The sequence below is a fragment of the Pygocentrus nattereri genome, chromosome 17, assembly GCF_015220715.1.
Source record: "Pygocentrus nattereri isolate fPygNat1 chromosome 17, fPygNat1.pri, whole genome shotgun sequence".
NCBI lineage: Eukaryota > Metazoa > Chordata > Actinopteri > Characiformes > Serrasalmidae > Pygocentrus > Pygocentrus nattereri.
The window spans coordinates 33201872-33228862 of NC_051227.1; the positions used below are offsets into that span (position 1 = coordinate 33201872).

At 39.1% G+C, this 26991-nt stretch overlaps 1 protein-coding gene across 3 annotated transcripts in view; it reads left to right on the forward strand.

Annotated features, from left to right (window-relative positions):
* The window catches only part of usp32 (ubiquitin specific peptidase 32), a 51796-nt gene extending 24849 nt beyond the window's left edge, over positions 1-26947 (forward strand). For 2 of the 3 annotated variants that reach the window (XM_017694846.2, XM_017694848.2), the window contains 28 exons: positions 154-261; positions 577-692; positions 1132-1194; positions 1312-1395; positions 1479-1540; positions 2039-2141; positions 2253-2433; positions 4777-4955; positions 6947-7087; positions 8540-8699; positions 9789-9943; positions 11441-11522; positions 11687-11761; positions 12141-12279; positions 13125-13230; positions 13342-13515; positions 13820-13994; positions 14085-14236; positions 14860-14971; positions 15061-15308; positions 15481-15665; positions 16889-16975; positions 17087-17207; positions 19720-19911; positions 20038-20296; positions 21578-22017; positions 23746-23838; positions 23979-26947. In XM_017694846.2, coding sequence (XP_017550335.2) covers positions 154-261; positions 577-692; positions 1132-1194; positions 1312-1395; positions 1479-1540; positions 2039-2141; positions 2253-2433; positions 4777-4955; positions 6947-7087; positions 8540-8699; positions 9789-9943; positions 11441-11522; positions 11687-11761; positions 12141-12279; positions 13125-13230; positions 13342-13515; positions 13820-13994; positions 14085-14236; positions 14860-14971; positions 15061-15308; positions 15481-15665; positions 16889-16975; positions 17087-17207; positions 19720-19911; positions 20038-20296; positions 21578-22017; positions 23746-23838; positions 23979-24152 — 4166 coding nt within the window. In that variant the 3' untranslated portion in view covers positions 24153-26947. The remainder of the gene's footprint in view (positions 1-153; positions 262-576; positions 693-1131; positions 1195-1311; positions 1396-1478; positions 1541-2038; positions 2142-2252; positions 2434-4776; positions 4956-6946; positions 7088-8539; positions 8700-9788; positions 9944-11440; positions 11523-11686; positions 11762-12140; positions 12280-13124; positions 13231-13341; positions 13516-13819; positions 13995-14084; positions 14237-14859; positions 14972-15060; positions 15309-15480; positions 15666-16888; positions 16976-17086; positions 17208-19719; positions 19912-20037; positions 20297-21577; positions 22018-23745; positions 23839-23978) is intronic. The other variant, XM_017694847.2, reaches the window with a different exon arrangement.
* Positions 26948-26991: the final 44 nt, after the last annotated feature.

Genomic DNA, 26991 nt, shown 5'->3' on the forward strand with positions numbered 1-26991 from the left:
ACAGCACTCACAATATTGAGAAATTTCATGGTTCGGTAAAAGAGATAATACTTCAGTAGATGGCATTTGCTTTTGAAAGCTGTTGGGTCATCTGTAGATGTAAAACATCCTGAAAAGTCAATCTGAACACTGACATTTTCTCCCATTTTGCAGGCTTGTTTCATGCCTTTGATGAGAATCGGGACAATCACATTGACTTTAAGGAGATCTCCTGTGGGCTTTCGGCATGCTGTCGAGGCCCTGTGGCTGAGAGACAGAAATGTAAGCTATTACAATTCTCTCTTGCATGATGGGGAAAAAAATCAATCCACCAAACCTTTTTTTTTATTTAAAATGTGTCTTATTAACACCCATTCCGTTTGTGTGGATTGGAAAGTGAATTCTGTTCAGATTATTTTTTTTTTTTGAGGAAAGTTTTATCTATATTGATGCACAGCATGCGTTGTAATTAGTTTTCACTGATGTGAGCGTTCTTTTGATTTTTGTTATCTTTTTATGTTTTAATTGAGCGTTGATTCAGCAAGACTTGAGATGTTTATCATTGCTGCTAAAGCTGTACCTCATTGTTCTTTACAGTTTGTTTCAAAGTATTTGATGTAGATCGGGATGGAGTTCTGTCTCGACATGAGGTGCATGAGATGGTGGTGGCCCTGCTGGAAGTGTGGAAGGACAACCGCACCGACACCCTGCCCGTAAGCTCTAAACACCTAACCAACTTTAGGAATACAGAAACTGCAGAAAGCACATGATTGAGTTAGTACTGAGGTCAGCCTTTTGTTGCTAAAACAGATCTGGTTTGGCAAGACCGGGTGTTGGCTACAGGTGCCTTGGCATCTTCCCTGTGATATTTGATCATTTCTAGCTACAGAATGGCATAGAAGTCTCTTTACTGAAAGGCATCTGTAAATCCTTTTGTATGCTGTTTGCCTCATTGGTTGTAGTACATTTAAGGATGCTTGTGATGGCCGTGTTTGGGCTTGGTTTCAAATGAAGATATACTGTTCTTAATTAGCGCTGTGACTCAGTTTAATAAATCCTTTGGGTTTAGTTTCGTATGCCTTACGAGTGTGACGCATAACTACTGTCCTTAGTTGTTTGTTTGTCACTTATTTCTTTCTTTTACTCTTTTAGGAATTGCATTCCAATGTTTCTGACATTGTAGAAGATATCCTGAAGATGCATGACACTACAAAAGTAACTCAATTTTTTGTTCAGTTGATTTTGAGAGATATGCACAAACCTTTTGAACCTGTGTTAGTCATCATTCTTCTTTTTTTTAACGTTGCTATCTCTCTCTGTCCCACTACGCAGCAGGGGCACCTAACACTAGAGGACTATCAGATATGGAGTGTGAAGAGTGCCCTCGCCAACGAGTTCCTCAACCTGCTTTTTCAGGTAATGTAAATGTGCCTGAAGTTTAAAGATTTCACTTTCTCAAATGTTCTTCCTAGTTTCAAGCCTGTCGTCTCTCTGATCAGGTGTGCCACATAGTCTTGGGTTTACGGCCTGCTACTCCCGAGGAGGAGGGACAGATCATCAGGTGAGTCCAAGCCAGTGTGCGAACAGAAGTACTAGCCAAATCCTCTGTAATCTTCACTAGTTTCTAACCTTTCTGCTGACTGCAATAATATACGCCGGAATTGGTTTTTGAATTGCATTGCCCATCTCATCCTCTCGTGGTTATAATTATGTCGATTAAAACTTAATGATGCGATCATTATGTATCTGTCTCTTGACAATCACAATATTTGCTTAGCTTTCCATGGAACTCTTTAGTTTAGAATTGTACTGATGTAGAGGTCATCAAATTCCAGTGTGTTATATTGATGACATTTCCAAAGCTGCAGTTTCATGGTTATTAGCTTTTGCCCATTTCATTTTGTGTGTTTCTGGTATTCGCCTTAATTTGTGTGAAATATGTGTAGATGTGTAATAAACTGAGAAAATGAATGCTCTCTCAGTGCAGTATGTTGGGTCGGTTATGCATAGCTTGGCAAAATGTCTATTGAGCTTTGATTACATCTGTATGTCTGTGTAGGGGATGGCTGGAGAGAGAGAGCAGGCATGGACTGCAGTCAGGCCAGAACTGGTTCCTCATCTCCATGCAGTGGTGGCAGTTGTGGAAAGACTATGTAAAATATGTAAGTGGCACAGCTAAATCGTGAAGTGCTGCAGTGGTGCTTCATAACAGTTATAATCCTAATAGACAGGATGCATTGTATTGCTTGTGTGACCTTCTTCTGTCTTGAAAGAACAATAAATCCATCGTGGTGGAGCAGCCTGGTATGCATGGCAATGGAAAGAGGAGTCCCCAGTCCACCAGAGCTGCTGACCCAGCCATGGCCAAAGCTGGAGCAGTGGCTCGGTCACTCAGCTCCCCAGGAGACAAGTCCCCAGACAGAACCTGGGAGGCCTCAGAGAACACCACTACCAGTGAGTAAAGTTGGTAATATTTGTTTGAGACCTAGCAAGACTCCATTATTCATTCAGTTGATCTTTCAGAACAAGCTAACACAACCGTTGTAAAAATCATTAAGACTCACAATGTTACAACATGGCAATATTAGTCACTAGAATATTCTTAGCCATCTGTTTTTTTTTTTAGAAGTATTTCACAGGTGCTTCAGAAACTATTGAACATTCAGCTGCTCATCCACAACAGCGCATACGTTAGCTGGCTAACTACGGTTCATTAGCTTACAATACAACTCCCTTTGTCACTATTAATAATAATAATAATAATAGTAATAATATTATTATTTATGTAATTTAATTTATTTATTTAGGAAGCTCTATTTCTCTTATGTAGGGTTCAAATTTAACATTCAGCTTTCTCATAGCTCATCTTCTAGTTTTTATCCCTTTAAAATCTCAGCCTTTTTGCTACCCTATTTCCACAAAATGTTGCGGGACACCATGCAGGAAATATATACAAATAAAATGCAATTATGTGCAGATAATTTACACCATATTTTTAAAGGAAAATACTACAAACACAACATATCAAATGTTGAAACTGAGAATTTTTTTTTGTTTTTTTGAAAGACATATGCCCGTTTGAATTTGATGCCAACAACGGATTCCAAAAAAGCAGGGACAGGGGCATGTTTACCACTGTGTTTCATCATCTCTTCTTCCTATAGGATTTCAGCTGCTCAACAGTTTGGGGGCTCATTTGATGTATTTTTTTGTTTCATTAGGCGCCAAATGTTTTCAGTGGGTGACAGGTATGGAGTACATGTTGAATGTGGTTTGACATTGTCTTGCTGAAATATGCAAGGCATTCCCTGAAAAAGATATCTTCTGCATGGCAGCATATGTTGCCAAAACCAGTATATTATCATTCAGCGTTAATGGTGCCTTCACAGATGTGCCAGTCACCCATGCCATGTGCACTAATGCATCCCTATACCATCATGAATACTGGCTTTTGAACTGTGCAGCTGAGTGGTCTTCAGCCCAGAGGACACAGTGTTCATGATTGCCAAAAGGAATTCAAAATGTTGATTTGTTGGGCCAGAGGACACTTCCACTTCCCGTCCATTTTAAATAAACCCGGGACCAGAGAAGGTGGTGGTGTTTCTATATACTGTTCATATATGGTTTATGTAGAGTTTTAATTTGCTTTTAAGGATGCAGCGATGAGCTGTTTTCACAGACAGTGGTTTTCAGAAGTGTTTCTGAGCTAATGCAGTGATTTCCACTACAGAATCATGTCTGTTTTTAATGCAGTGCCACCCGAGTATCCAAAGATCACAGCCAGCAAATACTGGTTTTTGGCCTTGTCCCTTGCATACAGATATTTCTCCAGATTCTCTAAATCATTTAATGATATTAAGTACTGTAGATGATGAAAAGCAAAAAGTCTTTGCCATTTTACAGTAAGAAACATTATTCTTGAATTGTTATACTATTTGATCATGCAGTCTTTCACAGAGTGATGAACCCCTCCTCAGATTAGTTTTTAAAAGTCTCAGCCTCTCTGGGATGCTTTTTTATATCCAATTATGTTACTGACCTGTTGCCAATCAACCACTTTTTTTTTTTTTTTTTAAGCATTACACACAATTGTACCAGTCTTATTTTGTCCCCGTCCCAAGTTTTTTGGAACGTGTTGTTGGAATGAATTTCAAACAGGCAAATATTTTTTCAATAAACCATAAAATTTCTCAGTTTCAACATTTGATATGTTGTCTTTGTACTCTTTTAAATAAAATCGGCAAACCGGCTAAATTATTATTCTTAGGTTATAGATGTATGTAATAAAAGTTTGGTCCTGCTGGCATTTAAGAGGTTAAGGATTTTGGCCCTTATTCTCTATACCTTATTTTCTTTTTCTAGTTTTAAAGTTTTTCTAGTTTCAGTTGTGAATCTGACCATAATCGGCAGTGATGTTGGCCAGCCTCAGAACAATACATCATGTAAAGCTTATCCAGACTTTTTCAAAAGCTTTGACTGAGTGAAGGTGGGTATAAACTTTGAATTGGAAAGTTCATAATTAAAGCTTTCTTTTTGGCTCATTATTGATCTAATAATGGCTGCCATTATCACTTGGTTACTTAATTATTTTCGCTTAGACTGCAGTAGCCGCCACTTATCAGTAGTGGGGAGTTTTTTGGCTACTGTGTGTGGTGGTTGTGCTCTGGTCTGTGGGTCAGTTCAGGGCAGAATTTTAGGACTGATTAAAGCTCTAACAGCAAGTGTATTTCTACTCTGATCCTGTTCCACTAATAAGCTGCTCAGTCTCTTACCTGCTGTGTGATGTCACTTTCTTAGGTCAGATGCCACATGTGAGCTCCTCTGCCACAGACATCTGCTTTGCTCGGCAGCACAATGTTTTGGACAACAACAACCAGTGTTTCTCTTCCGTCAATGGCCACCTGCCCAACCACCTGGCTGCACAGAGGCCAGGCGCCATTGACAACCAGCCCTTAGTCACCACTGATCCCATGAAGGTAGGGGTGTGTGAGTTCATTTGTCTGTTGTATCTGCAGGTCAGCATAGACAAGGGTTCTCTGAGCCATTGAGACGAAAGTGCAGAGAAAATTCTGTAATATTAAGCCTCCAGAACACTATTCTTCTGTTCAACATTTTTCATTTCATTTATTTTATTTGTTTCACAGGGACAGTGCTCATTAATTAACAGAAAAAGATACTATAAATGAGACAGCTAGCTCTTTAGGCTAATTTCCATCTATTTCTCCTCACCGGTTCTTAAAATGGCAGCCTAAAATAATAAAATGATTCATCACAGGTAACACCTACAAATAATACATATAGACCTAATACAATGCAAACAGTGCAAAACAAAACACAGGAGCATCCCACACTCCACAGTCAAAAGATGAATTTACATTTACAGCATTTAGAAAGTGCTTCTATCCAGAGCGACTTACAAGAAGTGCTTTGTCTATCTAGAGAAAGTATCTTTGCTAGTTACTAATAGGTTAGAGAAAAAGACGGTCCTGAGCTCAGGTACTGCTAGATACAAAAGTCAGTGTAATGTCATGCCAATATTTTGGCTGTTTTCACAATCTGTGATCTTAATGTTTTTGATTACTCAAAAGTTGCAATGACAATAATAATGGAAAAGTATCATTCAAGTTAAATGCAATAAAAGCTGTTGCATCTAGTTAATGAGCAAAACTAAAAACTCTACAGAAAAAAATTAAATCATGATGGTATGAAATAATCAAATAATCTATTATATAATTGTGTGATTATGATCATATTATATGTAGGCATGCAAGATTGTAAGCAAGATTTTTTTTTCTCTCCATGCATGCAATCTGCAATTAGTCAATTTATTATGTTGATTTTTGCTGATGTCAACAATGTAAGGAAGCTCAGTGCACTTGCTCTGATTTGAATCATGCATATTCATGCTACAGTATTTTTGTATAGACGTGGCCGCATGATTGAATATACTAAATTTCAATTTACCTCTTGCATTTGGTGTGGCACATTTATTTGGTTTGTGTTATTTATAGAGATGTAGTTTTTTTATTTAAGTATTTAAAATGCCACTTTTGTCCATTAAAGAGCAAATAATTATTAAAAAGTAGTTATTCATATTGCAACTTTGTCTATATAAAGTACAGTAAATTTGCAAGTAGGTTACACATACTTCTATAAAAAGCTAATAAAATTTCAGCCATCAGCCAATTTTTTTTTTTTTTTTTTTTAAGAAATCAAAATGTGAATCAGCTCTTAAAATTCATGATTGATGCATCTCTAATGATGTTTTCTGTTAGCATTAATTTAGATTTTGAGCTTTTTTTTATTTAAAGTCTGCAGCTGGAATTTTTTTTGTGTGTTTTTGTTTTTTGTTTTTTTATTTATTTATTTTTTTGCTACTCCACTTTTGGGACATCAGACAACCCTTTCGAAATTGAAGCAGCAGTTGCTCCAAAAGTGTTTATAACAGGTACTTTGTGTGATTCACAATTCCATTACTCCCCAGTTGCAGTGGAACATTGCGGGGAAGCTGAGACCTTGATATTGTTTGTGTTCATGCCATCTGATTATGTAGACTGGAACACAGTTGTTTTTTAAAGTCACAAGCTGAGAACAGTCAGACAGCAGTAAAACAGTTTGAATTGATTTTTAGGAAAATGGATTTGGTTGTGTAAGTTTCATGGCGTTATTGTTTGTAACTAGTGATTTTCTTTTGTGCACCTTGTCCTGGATACTGAATCTCTCTTGTTAGATTATATACCACTATTCAACAGCTCAGTCACAACAAATAAACCTTTTTAAAAAAGTCAGTCTTTGCCTTAGTCTTTCCGCATAGGAATGATTCAGCAGACAGTAGCCTGCCTGTGGTTTGTGAAAAAAGAAGTGCTTCAGCATAAGTGGCTCAGTATCAGGAGACGTTGTATGCATTGTGCATTTCACACAAGAGAAGCAGACAGAATTGAATCTCTGCCACCTGTTTTTTCTGTAGGCGCCCACGTTAACGATGGAGGGTGGGCGGCTGAAGAGATCTTTGCACTTAATGGCTGGCCGGGACTTTGAGACAGTACCAGAGCCGGTATGGAGGGCGCTTTACCACTGGTATGGAGCAAATCTCAGCCTGCCAAGACCGGTATGTTTGCTTGTCTTTACCACAAAGGCCAGACAAGACATTTCATCTCAAGGTGTTACTTGTTTATCATCACTGTTTTTACCAAGTCTTCTGTTAAACATGCCTGTGTCAGGCAGCAGTTATGAATCCCAAGGCCCACCTGTTCATATGCACAAAGCATAACGGCCCACAGAAAAACTAAAATCAACTTTTTAAAATGCAGATTTCTGTTTATTAAGTAGTGATACCGAAAACCTGAGAGTTAGGATTTGTTTTTAGCAGCTGCAGGTGGTGCTGCAGAAACAGCATGAAAGTGTATGTAAAGAATCTGACATTAAAACAGGCAGAACACATTTCCATCATCAGTGAACTGAAGCCAGGTTTGCTTGGAAGTGGACCAACCCGTGTTTTTTGCCGGTCTGTGATCCAGCTGTTTATGTAGCCATACATTGGTGGAATGTTCACTCGTGAAAATGAAAGGACATATCAAACTAAAGAAAAGGTTTGATAGGTCCTTACCAAACAAGGTAAGTGAAAGCACTTCTCTGGTTTCTCCAGGTGGCTGCTAGGATTGCATATAGTGTTATGTAAGAGATTTGTATGTTTGGCCATTAATACTGGATGTGAAATTTTGACACAGGAAGGAAAAGTAACAACACTTAAAAAATCTGTGCTGCACAGTCATGGAAATAACTCCCTCTTATTTATGACCATGTTTGTTGAATTGAAAACAAAACCTTAAGACATGGGTGTTATAATGAATAACTGCTAGGAATGCTTAAAAAATAAAAAATGAAAGAAAGAGAAGAGTTTGGCTGTTACAAGGCTGATAGCCTGGGGCAGAATAGGTCAGTGCCTTTTAGTAACTTGTTCTTTGTAATATCAAAACCACTATTTCCCCAGTGTATCTCAACAGTGAGAAAATCTGTATGAATAACTTGTATGCTTTCATGGTTCCTTTGCAGATCTTGATTTAACATGAATGTTAGCAACCCATTAAGCTATTTTACCTAGCCTTCTAGGTTGTGACACAGTTTTCCCCAGACTGAATATTAATAGAAAAGTCTTACTAAATGAAAAATGTCTGTGATTACATTTGAAGTGATTTTTCCACCACAAATGTCATGCGAGTTATTTGTATTTATTAATCTAGCATAATTAAATTGCAGTGTGTTATCTAGGCTATTCCTACATGGTTATACAGCTAAGTAAATTCTTCCAAAAAAAATTTCATGTGCATTAGTTTTGTGCTAACATCCTACCAGAATCTACCAATATTGTATAAGTGTGTGGTTTTTTCCCTCTTTTTTGACCAGGTTTTGACATTTATTGTTCTAACTGAAGGCTTAGTTCTAGTAGTCATGGTTCACCACCTACTGCCTACTAAAACTGAATGGGCTACACCACTGAAATTTCTTGTTCTGCCATTCAATCAAGCTCATGTTCTATACTTTTCTCTTCCTATGCCTGCAGGTAATCAAGTCTGTTGTCACAGACCATGCAGAGCTGGAGCTCTTCCCTCGCTACCTGCTTTTCCTACGGCAGCAACCAGCCACGCGCACCCCTCAGTCCAACATTTGGGTTAACATGGGTATGACCAGCCTGCGAATGTTCCCTCCACACTTTCCCCGAGGTAATGTAAGCCTGCAGCAAGAGAGAGGCTCTCTCCACCGTCCTGGGCAACCTAATCTCCTAAAACGCACTCGGCGGGGATTCGACGCAGCAAACACTGCACGCTCCTGACTCGCAACACTAAAAATTCAAAATCCCGATTGATCCTAGCACCCATCTCTGCCTACGCTGCGCATGCCTGGCGGTGAACTCTGCTTGTTTGTGTAAGGTCCTACTAGACTCGAGGGCTTATTTGGTTATGGAGCTTGTTATCAGGTTTCCTGAAAAGCAGTAAGTAAAGAAAGGATGCAAATCACAGCACTAACTTGATTGCGCGTTGCTGAGGCAGTGTGTTGGTGGACATTAGAGATCCACTAATCTAATTTTGGCTATTCGATGCCTGACTGCAGTGGGATTGGTTAGATGTTTTACCTCCGTCACAGTGCTGCTTTTAGCAGTTGGCAAGCTGTGCGTTATGGTTAGAAATGGGTGCTCTCCAGTTGATTGCCTCTAATGATCTTGCTTAGGGGTTTAAAGGCTTTTAATTTATGTCTTGATTTATTTACCTTGTTTGTTTGGCTGGTTTTGTTTTTCATGTCTTTGTTTACATTTCTCTTAATCACCAGACTAATGGTTGGTTGGTACCTTTTAAAATCACTTATGCCCTTTCTTGCTGCTACCTTACAACTAATCCTCACTGTTGTGTAAATTGGTTTTTATGTGTATTCTGTAGTGTATAAATGGGTTCCTTGTAATAGAATGTTTCTGTTAAGTTCCATGAATTTATCTTTGTATTTATTTTTGAATGTTTAAAAATGGAAAAAGTGAGAAGTTTCTTATGGCAGTTAGGTGATGAATGTCCGACAACTGATTTGCCACCCTACCAGCTGGAGAATAAAGAGCAGGCTCCATTTTCTCTCTTCCTTTACACAAGATATCTTGATGTCTCTTTGAGGCCACTTCTGTGAAATGACATGTAGTCCTGAATTCTGTATGAATGGTATGGGAGTACAGTGATGTCTCAAGCCTTCCTGGAATGGCTATGTTTTATTGAATTGCTGTGTTATCTAGACAGTGCTGAGGGCAATTCCGTTTTCCGTTTCCCCCACAGGCAATGTGCCATCTCCTAATGCTCCTCTGAAGCGTGTGTTGGCCTACACAGGCTGCTTCAGCTGCATGAGCACCATTAAGGACATCCATGAGTATCTGTCTCAAAGGTTACGCATCAAAGAGGAGGACATGCGTCTCTGGCTCTACAACAGTGAGGTTAGGCCCTCTGCAGCACCAATCATATGGAGTGAGGAGTAAACAGTACCTAAAACAGTCACATTGTTTATACTTTATCAAACTCCTGTTTCAAAAAAGTTTTCTATGATATGGGCCCTGTAATCGGCTGACTGTCGGTGTGTAAAGAGGCCTATGTGTCATTTTAAGCGTCATGTTCAACATATACACACACTGAGCGGTTTATTAGGAGCACCTCCTTGTATATACACTCATATTATGTACACCTTTTTATCAGCTCCATTTACTATATATATTGGCATTTTGAAGTTCTACAGTTACAGACTAGTGTGTTTTTCTCCATACTTTGTTAGCCTCTGGACCCCCACAGAGCAGGTATTATTTGAGTGGTGGGTCATTCTCAGCACTACAGTGACATGCTGGTGACGTGTTAAGGTGCTTTCAGACTTACCTTGTTTGGTCCAGATGTTTGGACTGTTTCCACTTTAGTGGAAACCAAACTACTAGTTGTGAAAGGTTCCTTGGGCCACGGTGCGGATCAAAGGACCAAAATTTGGTCCAGCCAAAAGAGTTTGTCTTGGTCAAACTTGGTCAAACTTGGATCAAACTGAACCATGGTTGGGTTCATTTGCAGTGTTAAAAGGTTTTCATCAGCTATTAAACAATAGAAGAAGGAAAAGAACAAAAAGTAAAAAAAGAGCCACAGTATCACACAGAGAGAAGAGGAGGTGAAATATGTCATTGAAATTTGTTCCAACAAAAAAATGAAAAACTTGAAAAAGCTTGTAAGATTGCAGAAACTTATACCTTATTTTTAAAAGGATGAGGGAGAGAACATTCATTTTTCTGAACTAAAACTGAAAATGCCAATCAAATTGTAATGTAACAAAAACATGAACCTTGGTTCGGACTTTGGTCTGGACTTGTGCGAGTGGTTCAGACACAACAGTGCTGCTTGGAGTTTTTAAACACTTTGTCCACTCACTGTCCACTCTACCTTGTTGGTCCAGCTTGTAGATGTAAAGTCAGAGACGATGGCTCATCTGTTGCTCTACACTTTGTGTTGGTCATCCTCTAGTACTTCATCAGTGGTCACAGGATGCTGCCTACAAGACTCTTTTGGCTGGATATTTTTGGTTGGTGAGCTATTCTCAGTCCAGCAGTGACATTGAGATGTTTCTAATCTTCAGCAGCACTGCTGTGTCTGATCCACTCATACCAGCATAACACACACTAACACACCACCACAAGGTCACGGTCACTGCAGTGCTGAGAATGATCCATTGCTCAAAGAATACTTGCTCTGTGGCTCTTGACCAATGAAGAACAGGGCTATCAGTGTCCAGAGAAACAGATGGACTACAGTCTGTAATTGTAGAGGTACAAAGTGCACCCATATGGTAAGTGGAGCTGGTAAAATAAACAGAGAGTGTAGATGCAAGTAATAAAGTGCTCAGTGAGTGTATGTGAAGCATAGCTATTAACACTGTGCTTTCTTCAAAAAAAACCTCTTTTCAGAATGACCTCACTCTTCTTGATGATGAAGATCATACGTTAGAAAGTTTGAAAATTCAAGACGAGCAGCATTTGGTGATTGAGGGTACGTCTCTGACTTTGAGTATATCTGTGGGTATATCTCTCTCCTAATTAGTTTTATCTGCTTTCACATATGCTCAGCAGTACAGATGAAAATGCAAAGTATGCATAAAAGAAAAAGATTGGGAGGAAAAAAAATAAAATTCTTGTCCTTTTTCTTCTTGACAGTTCGAAATAAAGATATGAGTTGGCCTGAGGAAATGTCGTTCATCGCAAACAGCAGCAAAATTGACAGACACAAAGGTAATATTCAGAGATCAAGGAAGAATATTGATTTTCATCTGAGCTTGGTGTTACACGTTCTGCACTGTAACATAGTTCCATAATTATTCCCATATCAAAGTAGATCATTAACTTGAACCCATATACGCAGCACATTGCTTTGCACAGCAAAACAGTATGTAACTGATAGGAGGTTGAATATCTGCTGAACGATGAATGTTAATGTTTTGTCGCTGAAACAGCCAGATATACCAGTTGGTTATTGAGGTGCAAAGCAGCATAACTTGACTGACCCATCCTGTTTCCTGTCAGTGTCTATGTTGTTTATAGGGTGTTTTTCCCCCCCCCCCCCCCCCCAATTATAAATTGACAGTAAAATGGTATACACTGCCTTCTACAGTCCCTACAGAGAAAGGTGCTACAGGCCTGAGTAACCTGGGAAATACGTGCTTTATGAACTCCAGTATTCAGTGCGTGAGCAACACAAAGCCCCTCACTGACTACTTCCTCTCAGGAAGACACCTCTATGAGCTCAACAGGTGAGAGAATTAAGCTAATTCAGTGCTAAGCATAGTTTGGAATTTACTGATGAAGGTCTACTTCAAAGCAGAGGTTTTCAGCCAGTGGGCCATGGATCAGGCTTGTTTGGATCAGTGGGCCATGGATCAGGATTGTTTGATACTAGGCTAACAATAATGTGGCAGTGAGCAGTTGGCATTAGTAGAACCCTAGTAGTTTTATTATCTTTATGTAATTAGTATTATTATAAATCAGCGTACATCATGTCTGTGTATGGCTTGTGAGTGCTTGTAGGTTGCCTTTGGCTGCTTTTAGTTAAAGGCTAACATAACCAGTCAAAGGTGAATAAACTGACAGCATTAACAAAATACAAATTTTGTTAATGCTGTCAGTTTATTCACTTTTGAATGATTCACTAATGTTAGCCTTTCATTAATATTAGCCACAATAGATTCATGTTTAAAAAAAACAAAAAAAAAAAAAAACATAGCGAGGTTTAGTAGGACATGATGATTGGCTGATTTGGGGGCAGTCGTGGACTGGACGTTATGGAACTGGCCCTTTGACCAGAAGGTTGCCGGTTCGATTCCCAGTGCCGTCAGTCCATGACTGAGGTGTCCTTGAGCAAGACACCTAACCCCCAATTGCTCCCCGGCGCCATAGATAGGGCTGCCCACCGCTCCGGGCAAGTGTGTGCGTATTCACTAGTGTGTATGTGGTGTTTCACTTCACGGATGTGTTAAATGCGGAGGATTTTAAAAAGTATCACTTACTTAATGGTGGTCCTGCATATGCTAAGCATGCATTGTTAGATCATATCCCTGCCATGAATGAATGAATCACGTTTAGTCACTTACCTCAACAGAACTAATCCCATTGGAATGCGAGGTCATATGGCCAAATGCTATGGAGATTTGGTACAGGAGCTCTGGAGTGGAACACAAAAGAATGTGGCACCTCTGAAGCTCAGGGTAGGCATATTCATACCTAGTCATTTATTATTGGATTAGAAATCCTTAAATTTTGACACAGTCACAGTGCACATACTAAGCTTAACTTATTTTTTTCTGTTCTTGATTTAGTGGACGATAGCAAAGTATGCACCAAGATTCAATGGCTTCCAGCAACAGGACTCTCAGGAACTGTTGGCGTTCTTGTTGGATGGACTCCATGAGGACCTGAATCGGGTCCACGAAAAGCCTTACGTGGAGCTGAAAGACAGCGATGGGCGGCCAGATGCAGAAGTCGCCACAGAGGTCAGTGTCAGGCCATTAGCTTTTTCCGTGGGCTGTTATCTCCCAGCGCTCAGACACGACTTGCATCATCAGAGGTCCTGACTGCATGACTGAAGCTACTCAGTGAAAATCGCTCCTTTAGCTAAGCACTCCTTAAGGGGTTGATGAGCCTTAATGTGCTCATATTGATGCTGCACTAATGAAAAGACAGCAAGAGGCCTGTAGGCAGTGTTTAAAAGTGCTGTATCCTGTGGACATTAAAGTGGATTTAACTGGATCAGGAGTGTCTGATGAATCTTGTGCGTGTGTGTGTATATGTGTTTAGGCCTGGGAGAACCATTTGAGAAGAAACCGTTCCATTGTGGTGGACCTGTTCCATGGCCAGCTCAAGTCCCAAGTCAAGTGCAAGACGTGTGGCCACATCAGTGCCCGTTTTGACCCCTTTAATTTCCTGTCCTTACCTCTTCCCATGGACAGCTCAATGCACTTGGAGATCACAGGTGAGAAGAAGCAGAGCCAAAATGCACCTCGGACACCTTACCACTGAAACCTGTCTGTCTGCATGAATCTCACCCACATGTGTTTTGCAGTCATTAAACTGGACGGCTCCACTCCAATTCGCTACGGCCTTCGTTTGAACATGGATGAGAAGTACACAGGCCTGAAAAAGCAGCTCAGTGAATTGTGCAGCCTTAAGCCAGAGCAGATCCTCTTGGCTGAGGTCCACTCATCCAACATTAAGGTGAGCTCAACATGCACTACAATTCAAAATTTTAGGTTTGGTAATCATACTAATGTGAAATAAACGATGAAATGAGCAATTAGAAAAAAAGTCATTACACTGAGAAGACAGCTCAACACCATGAGTCTGAAAAGATGTGTAGTTGTCAAGAACCCATTACTGAGAAAATAGACAAAAAAATGTTGTCAAACAGAGAAACTACTGATGTTCTCAGAACAGTAAACTCTCCACCCTAAAACCCAGACCTCAACATCACTGAATGTGTTTATGAGAACTTTGCATGTGATGAGTAGAAAATGCAACCAACTTTTAAGACTGAACTTTGGAAGTGTGGAAACATATTTCTGCAAAAAAAAAATGAATAACTTGTACCCAATGGCCATTTTGACTGGAAATGAAATGAAAGGTGGTCTCTGAATTTTGCACAGTACTGTATTTCAACCAAATTTGCTTTAGATTATTGATAACATTGATTCCAATTCAATAATAATAATAAAATAATAATAATCATCATCATCATCATCATAATCATAATAATCATAGTAATAATGATTGCAGTGATTGTTTACTTTTGAAAAGAACTCACAGACATGGCAGACAAGTGAATATGTCTGTGTCTATAGAACTTTCCTCAGGACAACCAGAAAGTGCGACTGTCTGTGAATGGATTCCTGTGTGCTTTTGAGATCCCTGTGCCTGGTTCTCCCACTTCAGTCACCTCTCTTGCACCTACAGGTGAGGAATACATGCTAACTTAGCATTCTGTTCCTCTTAATCCGTACATGCCCTTTTGTATTTCATTCTACACAAAATTTTCTGTGCAGACACTACACTAATGGCAAATGGCACTGCTGGGAACAGTCATGCCGAGAAACCTGGCCTAATTCCGAATGGCACGGCTGGTACACCCATGCACAGTGGGTCTGAGAAAAACTTGGCCAACGGAATGCCCAGCACAGTGGTGCCTTCTGTGCCAGACAGGAGCCTCACCAACGGCATCCCCAACGGCCACATCACGCTAGTTCAGGACAGCCCCTTCATTGGCTACATCATAGCCATGCACAGAAAAATGGTACTGTTTAATTACATTTAGCCTGAATTAATTTTTGGATTATTTATCTGTCTCTGTCTGGTCACTGAACCACTGTCACTGTAAAGAACCCTTTTGTTTTTATTCCTAATTTAATTTTTGTTTTAATAATAGAGATTTGCCAGTAGCTAATGTTGACGCTCTGTCTTCTCAGATGCGGACGGAGCTGTATTTCCTCTCGTCTCAGAAGAACAGGCCCAGTTTATTTGGCATGCCGCTCATTGTGCCTTGCACAGTGCACACCAGTAAAAAAGACTTGTATGATGCGGTATGGATCCAAGTGTCCCGTCTAGCCAGCCCTCTGCCTCCTCAGGAGGCCAGCAACCATGCACAAGACTGGTCTGTACTCATATACATACATTTACAATATATGCTGCATTATCACAGTTGTACTCCCCTGTATGTTTAAGGCTTAAAGCACAATGCTCACTGCAATGGTGCACTCTAGGGATGTAAATGATTAACCATTACTGGACAAATAAACAATTGTTCGACCAGTGCTATTGGTTATAATATAAAAAAATATTTATTTTATAGTATAAAAAACATTTAGTTTAATTTCATTTCTAATAAACAGTTCCTGTTTGAACAGATGACTTTATCATACTAGTTGTGGAATGTTTTTGACCTGTACGTATGAGGACTCAACTGACAGTTGGTTTTGCTAGAAAAAATAAAGCAGACAGCTAAAAATAGTTCTGAACCACTTTTCATAAGGACAGTAGCACAACTACAATGTTCCAAACATGGTAAACCTTGTTGAAAACAAACATTTGCAAGCTATAAGACAAGCAGTGTTATCCATGTTCTCTTGTAAATAGTATGCTTGGCAGTGTGAGGAAATCTTCTCATAGGTGTACGAAATTATAGAGAACGATGTTGTGGATGACAATAGCTTTAGAGAGATACTGAGGTACATTACACGAAAGCTAACCCTGATCATAGCAGCTATGTTCGTTTAAACTTTGATAACTGTAGCCTATCACTAAATATACAGGTCATGTCGTCACATTTAACTGTACCAATCAGTGTGGCATTCCATGGTCCATACAAAGAACACTTCTGAATGTGACTGTGTATTAATACAGTGATCTATTGATGTGCATGCTGATGAGTGTGCAAATGCTTTGTACATCTAACACAGCTCAGCCAGTGAGGTTTTAGATTAGGAAGTCTCTGTTTTAGAATTGATATTTTGACTGCTTGAGTCCTTGACTTTTGCCTTGTTGGTTAATGATTAATCTCTGACTAATGATGGTAAAAAAAAAAAATGCCAAAATTTGCATCTGTAGTGCACTCATATATTATGCACCAGCATTAAGGGAAAGCATGTGAAATGCAAATAACACCTCGTATGTATTGAAAAGGTACACCCAGGAATATGGACTAGAGGTCCAGATGCTATCACAAATAATACAGGAAAGCAAGTTTTGTATGTAAAATGTATTTGATTTTTAAAGTGTTTCCTGAAGCTTCTATTTTAACTGTGTTGGTATGTTTTGTCGTGGTGTTTTTCTTACGAATGTTTTTCATGTAATGACATGCATGCTACTGTCGTGTAGTGATGACAGCATGGGTTACCAGTACCCTTTCACCTTACGGGTAGTGCAGAAAGATGGCCATTCCTGTGCCTGGTGCCCGTGGTACAGGTAAGTCATTCATCATTGTATGTGTGTGTGGGTGTGTTGGCTGTTTGTGTGTGCGTTTGAAGGTCCCATGTGGTCGACAGTGACTGATGAGAGCTGTCATGTCTTTGCCAGGTTCTGCAGAGGGTGCACAGTGGAGTGTAACGAGGACAGGGCAGCTCTAGGGAATGCCTACATCGCTGTGGACTGGGACCCCACTGCCCTGCACCTCCGCTACCAGACCTCCCAGGAAAGGGTAAGAGCCTTATTATACGTGTAATAGTAAGCATGCTATGCTGAAATCACTGGCCAAAGAGTTCTTAATTTCACAGATGAAAAGGCCCCATTAACATTAAACAGATTTTGAGCAATATTCTTTTGAATATTTGACTGTATTCTGCCTTCTAGGTGACATCTTGTTTAGACATCTGTACTTATTTCACCTTGACAATTCTAAGCCACATTCTGCACACATTACAACTGCATTGCTGTTTTCAAAGCGTCTGGGTGCTGGACTGGCCTTCATGCAATCCAGATATATCTCCCATTAAAAACGAGTGCAAAACACATGGTTGCGCAGCTGTTAAACATATGCTTGCACAGCTGAAGACTTGTGTAACAGAAGAATGGCAGAAAACATTCCTTTCAAAACGGGATTGGTTTGTGTATTCGGTCGCCATTTGATCATTATGTGCTGTTAAAAGGAAAAGTGATGTAACACAGTGGTAAACATGCTCCTGTCCCAACTTTTTGGAACATCTTGTGGGCATCAAATTTCGAACAAGCTTGTATTTGCAAAAAACAATGAAGGTCATAAGATTAAACATGAAATATTGTGTTTTTACTGTTTGCGGAATTTTCTATTCATTTCTTTCTGTTTTACTAGCAATTCACATACTGTCCCAGGTTTTTGGAACTGGGTTTGTATATTTTTGCCATAACACCACTTCTATTGTTGCATTTTTATCTCTCAAACTTTAAACCAGCCCCCTCAAAGGACTGGTTGTTCTGGCTCAGCACTGTGAAACATTGTTCTGCTTAAACAGAAAGATTAGCCATTCTTCTTACAATTTTACAGATTTGCTTCTCTCCCATGCTAGGCATGAGAAATCCCTTGGCAGTGTATTTACCAGCTCCTACTGCTGTTTTACCTTATTATAGAGCTTCAGATACCCCAGACAGTTTTAAAGCATAATAATTCAGATGCAAGTCAGTCATGTACTTCTAGCAAATGAAATACCCACAGAGATTACATCTGCTCTTCTACATTTGCACATGGTTCTTAAATAGCCAGATTAGTCAGTGCCACGTGGAACATATGGAATTACATAACTCTCCGTAGCTGGAATTGAGGCTAGATAAATCATGACCTATAACCTACTAATTATTAAGCTGTCTTACGAAACTGTTAAGAGTTTAGATGCATCTTGGAATTTGAGTATTACGAAAGCCAGAGCAGTTGCCAAGATAGGAGATGTGATGCAGGTAAATAACAGCCTAAGTACCTGAGATCAGATTTGAGAAAGTAGAAAACGTGTGTGTGTGTGTGTGTGTGTGTGTGTGTGTGTGTGTGTGTGTGTGTGTGTGTAATTAGTCTCATTTGTTCACATCAGTGTTTAACTACTGCAGAAAAGCAACTAGCATTTAGTGTGTAGTTGCTGGGTAGGGTCCAGACCTCATTGTAATTCCAGGTATACCTGGGAATGCAGCTTAAGGTGGATGTAGAGTGCCAGAAAAAAGTATTTAGAGCTCAACTATTTTGAGCCTCACAGCACTGCTCAGTTGGTCCAAATCTAAATTAAGGACAGATGGCACTTTCTCTCTTTAGTTTGGTATCATGCATGATGTACTGTGATGTGAGTAGAGAATTTGGATGTTCATGAGTTATTCAGTGCCTTTAAATGCTCGTTTTCTGCTATTTGGATGTTGTGCAGTGTATGTTTAGAAATGTCAGCCAACTACTTTAACCACAACATATTCTGTTTTTATAAAGCTTCTGGTGCAGCTCTGGATTAAAATACTTTAAATATTTAAAAATGGTCAAAAAGATTGGCTGAACAAAGTCTATGAGAGGTTCTGTATGTTCTACACTACTTTGAAACTGTACTTTTTTGTTAGGGTTCTCATATCAACACCTGTGTTTTGAACAGTAGGCTCCTGCAGCTCAATTTTGAAAGAGATATAACATAGCAACAAGTATGAACACGACTTGTGAGGTTCACTTGTGGTGTTTGTGTGGTTTTATGTGCCAAAATCAGTCATATATTATATTATATTATATTATTTTATTTTAATTTATTTTTTATTTATTTATTTATTATTTAACATATTTATGTATGTTCCTCCAATGACTCCTTGTCCTTTAGGATTCAGCAGGCTATTTTTGGTACTGTGCCATTTAAGACTAATATTTGTGAATGAGTTCTGTTCTAATTAGCTGCCCTGTATTGTAGAAGCAGTCTATGCTGAAGAATTGCTTAGAATTTAAATGGGTGGGGCTAGACTGATATAGGCTGAATAGTTGTATGTGTAAATGTGACATCTCAAACAATTCAATCGAAACAGGTGGGTTTCACAGCCTAGTTGCTGTACATGGACTGTTTAGACTAGGGAGTGAATGGTATGTTTTGGATCAATGTTTATATTCCACATCAAAGTATTCTATATGAAAGTGTGAGGAACATTTTATTTTTCCATGATATGGGCCCTTTAACTAAATCTTATACAGCTTTGCATTTTCAGTTGTTTAATTGTAATTGTTTATGTAGATCGTGGAGGAGCACGCCAGTGTGGAGCAGAGTCGGCGTGCCCAAGCAGAGCCCATCAGTCTGGACAGCTGTCTGAAAGCTTTCACCAGTGAGGAGGAGCTGGGTGAGGATGAGCTCTACTACTGCTCCAAGTGCAAAACCCACCGCCTAGCCACCAAGAAACTGGACCTCTGGAGACTTCCACCTGTACTGGTAAAGAATGGAAATACAAGTCCATCTCCATCCAATGAATGCTCTTACAGTTTTGCTGCATGTTATTTCACCTAATCATTGATATGTATGAATAGTCAAATCTAGATGTTCTTTATCATCTTTCAGATTGTTCACCTGAAACGCTTCCAGTTTGTGAATGGACGCTGGATCAAATCTCAGAAGATAGTGAAGTTTCCACGTATGGGCTTTGATCCCAATGCGTTTCTGGCCCCACGCGAGGCAGCCCAAAGCACATGGAGCCTACAGAGCCTGCAGAGTCAGAGCGAATGCCTGGTGGAGGAGCTCCAGAGGCTGGACAAAGGAGACTCCTCAGTGTCTTCCATCTCCACCACCACTGTTGCAAGTCCACCCATATCAGGCAGAGGTCGGTCCGTCCTTAAACAGCATTTCAGAGATGACCCAGTTCTCCTTTTTCTTTCAAACACCCAATTTGTGAAAAGCTAGGGTAAATTTCAAGCTTGAAGCTTCTTTTGCAGCTTTAGCTGGATGATATACTTTTGCCAAATTTGTCATAACAGCATGTCAGTGTAAGAAACTGAGGTTTGAGATCGATTTTAGATTTCTTAACAAGTTAATACAGTTCAACAGAAGTGATTTATTTAATAGATTCATATCTGGGTATATAATGTAGTAATATAATTAAAAACCTGTGCTCTCCTAAGAATAGTGGTGGTAGTGTTTCATGTAGTGGGTAAAAATATTCTGAGCAAAGATAAATATTAATGCACTCATACACGTTTGCATAGCTATCAATGAATTTTACTCATTCATTGACAAATGTTACCTACCTTCTAGTGTTGAGTCAACTTGAAATCAAAATGTACCTTTTTCACGTTATTTCATGCACATATAAAGCATTCGTCATATCCTATCGCTAGTCTGTAATCTTCCATTAAATACAATAACTTGTCTGCCACTAAAATGTCTACAGTTTTCACTGCTTTACCACTTGTGCACAGAGGAAAATAATATTAACCAATAATTTTCACGATCCCCTTCCACCACACTTACCTGTCAAGTGAAAATGCTGTACTGCATTTCAGTCGGAAACGTATTACAGTATGGAAAGAAAATGCATAAAGATTTCTGATACAAATTGGCTTTGAGACAATATAGTGTCTGACTTACTGTATATGAATACTTTGCTGCTGTCAAAACCAGCACAGCACTGATACTGGATCACTACTTAGTAGCCACCAGAACCCAGAGATCATATATTAAATATTAAAAAGGGAGAAAAGATTTTGTGTGTGAATTTAGACATGCAGTTTGCACTGTACCAAGTGGTGATGTTTAAGCTTCTATTAGTGGAGTTGAATTTAATTTATTTAATGATAACACAGCAGCTGTTACACCCACTGAAATCACAGATGATTAAAACACAATAAATCCATAATGCTTTCCTTTGTGGTTCAATAGCTACATTAGCCTCATAGCTCTAGTGGAAAACTGAAGAAAGCAGACACAAAGCATGTCTTGGCTGATCCACTACATTTGGAGTAACTGGAAATTGTGTAAATTAGATTTTTCACTGAACTATTACTTTCTTTAACTGATCAGGTGATTAAAGTATGGTGCTGACTAAACTGAACAGCTCTGTGGCCCTTTTCAGTGAAATGTGAAACGGTATGATTTGTCCTTCCAGGCACTCCGAGTTCGATCAGGAGAGTGAGCAGTCCCTTGAGCAGAAGCAGTAGCCCGAGCAACAGCCCTAAAAGCGCAGGCCGCAAGCAGGGCCGACTGCGTCTGCCTCAACTGGGCAGCAGGCACCGGCTCTCCAACAGCAAAGAGAACTTGGACAGCAGCAGCAACAGCAGCTGTAAAGAGAGCGGGTCGGAGCCAGAAGCCAGCAACGTGACCGAGGTGGAGCCTCTGGGGCCAGGGGCCCCTACAGATTCCAACACTCAAGACTCCTGGTCAGTGGATGCATCCAGTACAGACTGTGATATCATCATGGTTAATGGGCTGGGCCAGGAGAGCAGCCAAAGCAATGGGCACTCTGAGGCCAGCACAGAGCTGGACAACTCTTCTCACCAAAGGGATGAAATCTGCCTGGAGCCCCTATACAATTTATATGCAATCTCAGTAAGTCTTTCCTATCCACATATTCCTTTTATGATAAATGAATAAATAAATTAATTTGTTATTGGTTTGACAAAAGGTAATATTGTTGAATGAACATGTGATGGGCATTTAAACCACTTTTTTCTTATTTGAATATTTCAACAACAAAAAATGTTGACATCATAAATACAAAAAAAAAAAAAAAAACACTGCCGTAGGGGACGTTCCATTCTTTTTGTCATTTGTTTTTGTATTCTAGGTGTATTTTATTTAACATGCTGTCAACTGGAATGCAGAATGATTACCTGGAGGAACAAATTTGCTCCATATTGTTGCTTAGATGTTGTTATAACATGAATATGAACTGCTTAACTCTGAATATTCTTATATTCTGTATATTGCAAGTTCAGTCGCATAACAGTTTTTTATATGACATGATAGAATTTGTTTTATTTTAAAATTCCAAACTGCACAAATTCATTGCGCACTTAAATAAAAGAAACATTAAAATGAGCTCAGCCATATTATGGATGTTAATAATGAAACGATTTACAGTTGCCTGAGAAGTACAGAAATTTGACCAGTGCCTTTGGCTAAACGCTTAATTTGATTTCCGATAAACAATTTTTATCTGAATAGTTGGGTATTTTATGCAACTTGAGGAGCCTTTTTTGAACCGTATGGTGGATGATGCAAGAATGCAACTTATTCAGGTAGCTCCACAGTTACGCCCAGTCACAGAATGGGTAGTGAGGAGACTTGCTACTTAGTAATGTCTTCGAACACAAGGGAGCGCTACCGAGCAAGTCCAAATGAATGGGTTAATGTGAAGTATAAATCATAGTTTTTTTTTTTTTGAAGAATGCATTAGTTTCCTGAACACAATACATTAACTTTGCTGTTTTTGAGCACCAACTCCAATTATAGGACTGTATCGTTGCCACATGTATGCTTGTGCTGTCATTGAGCATGAACCAGTTTGCTCAGTTGATCTGCTCAGCTCATCAACCAACTTGCTCACAGGCACGCTCTCGCGTTTTGCAGTCATGTTTTTTGATATAACAGGAAAAATAGGAAGTAGGTAGTTAACAGCACTATCACAAATAAAATACTTAGCCACATGACACAGTGCTAAGGTAAGCTACAACTGACTCTTTTCTTAAACCCATGTTGAGAGTATTGAATGTAGCCTTATGCTACAGCCTACAAATGCATTTGTTAGCTAATGTTTATCCTGTGTAATTTAGTCAATTGACAAAAAAAAGCTTTTGGCTTGTTGATGGTTGTTTGAAATCTGCATATAAACTTTATGCTAGCCCTGGTGAGGCTATATGTTGTGATACATGTGAGTATATAGACTACATTATGTTACTGTCCTATTTGACTCAATTGGCTGCGATTTTCATCCAATAAAGCCCAAAGCTTTATTGTTTTATGGGTCGTTTCTGTGAATTTAAGATGGTCCATCAGCGATTAATCATAGACTAGTAATAGTCCATTATTGGTCAAAGGAATCAACAGAAATTTGCATCCCTAAGTCATATATTTCAATAACCATGCCCATCTTTAATACAAAAATACTTAAATAATTAATACAAAAATGCACTGAAAAAGTAATTAATACAAAAAAAGCCACTGAAACTTCACATTTAAGCTTGCAGTATTTTGAAAATGTATGTTGGCACATCATGGATCTGAAATGGAATAGTTCTTATAAAGATTTGTCCTTGTTCACTATTTTCTTTACAGTGCCATTCAGGAATAATGGGAGGGGGTCACTATGTGACCTATGCTAAAAACCCCAATGAGAAGTGGTACTGTTACAATGACAGCAGCTGCAAGGTAACGTACCACAGCTTTTTCTACATATCCTCCCACATTATAACGTCAACAATTGTTACTGCAATAGTTCATTTTACCTCTGTTTACATCGTGATATGCAAGGTTAGAAGCCTTTGTTGACTTCTCTCTCCCGTCTCCAGGAGGTTCACTCTGAAGAGGTTGACGCAGATTCAGCATACATTCTCTTCTATGAACAACAAGGAGTGAACTACTCTCAATTTCTGCCAAAGACTGACGGCAAAAAAATGGCAGACACTACTAGCATGGATGAAGACTTTGAGTCAGACTACAAGAAGTACTGTGTGCTTCAGTAAACCCATGCTCTTCCACGCTAAAGGCACTTAGTAAGTTTTGTCAGTATCTCCCCCTGTGCAATGAAGACTGTAACAGCAGTGTGGCCAAGCTGATGCTGCTCAGTCAAAACTGAGGAGCAACAATTACTCTGAAGCACAAAGAACAGTTCACCACCGAAGAGGCTCCACTGCTGCCCCCTGTTTCTGAAGACAGGTACTTTACTGCTGGTTTGAATGTGTTGCTCCAGCGAGTGGTGGAGTGCATTGGAGAGAAAATGAATGAGGTAGAAAAATATATAGATGGTTGTTGTTGCCAAGTGAACAAATATCCATTCCCTTGAAGTTGGTATAACTGGACATACTCTTAACACTGCGAAACCCCAATTCTGCCAAATCACATACATTTATATGATATTTATGTATTTATCTTACCATAAGGTTTGACAGCACTCGCATTTTCCATATGCTTGAGTTTTGTATATTTATATGATGGAATCATAAACAGAGCTCTTACAGGCCAAATGAAGTCATTCAGTCCCACCTTTAATCACCATCTATAATAGAGCGGTTTCAGTCACTGGTTGAATGTTGAGTTTATAAGCGCATAGTCTTCACAGACCGAAATGCATAGACTTCAAGGAACGGTTTGGCAAAAAAAAACTAATTTACAGTTTTTCACTTATACGAGACATAGTTGATGCATTCTTCAGTTATAAATCTGTTGCATACTAACAAATACTAGAAGTCACTAGTCATAAAATGTTTTGTGTACGTCCCCAAAACTTCTCTCAACCTGCTCAAGCTGCATCCCGGGCTTCATTAAGGTCATGCAGACTCAGTGTCAGTCATACTGTGTCTTAAACAACATTACCAAGTCTGCACGGTCTTTAGGACGATCTGGATGGGGTTTGAACCAGTTGAGGTTCAGAAAATATTTGGATGACTATTGACTTCTACTGTTTGTTAGTAACATTAGCCTCGTAGCTCCAGTTTAAAATTGAAGAAGTGAAATTTGAATCTTCCTTTAACAGGCTAAATGCTTTCCAAAGGTTTGTTGGATTTTCCTTAATCAGAATCAAAGGTTTCTTAGTAGAAGTTGTACACTACCTCAGTTTGTTCGAGTTAATTGATTGTTCATGGCAAGTCACAGAGACAGTATTACAATGTGAATGGCTCCCTAAAACGCGTGTCTGTAGAGTCTTCTCGTATAAGATTATGATATAAATGACTGGGTGAAGTCCTGCACATTTCACTGCCAAATCAGCATTTCAGTGAGCAACAAACAAACCAACCACTTGCATATGCCATTTGCTGAATTTTGGTTTAGAATTTGATTTTTGATCGTTTTTTTTTTCCCCCCGGTTGTGTGCCAGAGTGTCGCGCAAAGAGCCAGTATATCTCTTCAGTGTGTTGTCTTTGTCTTAAACAAGTTTTAACTTTATACATTTTATTTTTCAGTGATATTTATTTTTAATAGTGCCGATTCATGTTGCCCAAGCACAGCTGTTATGTGACTGTATGCTGGCAGCAAGTCTCAGCATTCCACTCCTCACAGTGCCAGCCCACCATTACGACCATTCAGCGATGCCATTACAGCTTTTAGAATGTTATTACTGATGTCACTTTATTTCCTGTTAGAAAGGTACAGTAAATGGTAGCCAAATGCCTGCATATCTGATCAGTGCACTCTAATGGGAGAGGTTCACAGTATCAAGCCAAAGTTCTTAACAGGTGATATGTTGTCACATAACATTAAACTCTGTCAGCAGAGAGCGAGAGAACGGTGGGCTATGTGAACTGTGTTCTCTGAAAGAATGTCTCGTCAGCGCAGCTAACCTTCTGAAGGCCCTGTGCTGGAAGGAAGCTGCGTCTGCAGTGACCTGCTGAAGGTTACGTGTCTTAAGACATGTCAGAATAGTAGCAACTCTGTGGAGACTCTTCATTAGAGAGCCGTCTTAACACTGTGAAAAAGGTTTTGAAACAATGAATGATTCTTGTTTTTTTTGTTTGTTTTTTTTTTTTCCCCCCCATCATTACTTCTAATCACTTGAATGAAGGCCTCATTAAGCAAGAGTTTGTCCTTCAATGGCATAGTACTATAAGTTGGCCTATAGGACTGTGCTGCTTCACGTTTATAAAAAAAAAATAAAAAAATTAAAAAAAAAAGTGAAATGAACGTAAATATATTACTGTAATTCATCAGTCATGCGACATGACGAGTCATGCAAATAGTTTGTATCAGCTGTAAGCAATGTTTATTCTATAAACATAAGAGCTGTCCCACACTGAGAGAAAAATACATAATGCACAATAGGGGAGAAGAATATAGTCTGTATTCGACAACGGTGATTCAAATCCTCTCACTTTGAAATTCACTTGTAATAATGAGTGGCTTGCTTATTTTATTGGAACTGGAATCTTCCCCTCAGCTCACAAGTCTTTTGAGGCCACAACTACACATGACTTTTAAAGACGTGTTTTTTTTTTTTTGATACAGGGATAATTTATTAATGCTTCAGAAACATAATTGGTTGGCAAGTAGTGCAATCAACTACTGACGTCTATGTTGTTAGTCGGTTTTGTTAAGTTAATTGGCAGAGATGTATTAATTTAATGAACTTTATTTTATAAAGTGTTTAAAGAATAAAAATGATGTTGCACTGACCTGAAATGTACATACAATGTTTTGTAAATATGCCAATAAAAATTATGTATTTGAAAATGAACTGTAAAAAAATGTAGTTGTATATGAAGTGATGCCGTTGATCTGTAACGACTATTCAAACCACTGATTAAATGCAGCCAATGCAGTTGAACAACTGTCTTTTTGTTGTTTCCAAAAAAAATGTGCACTTTGCTG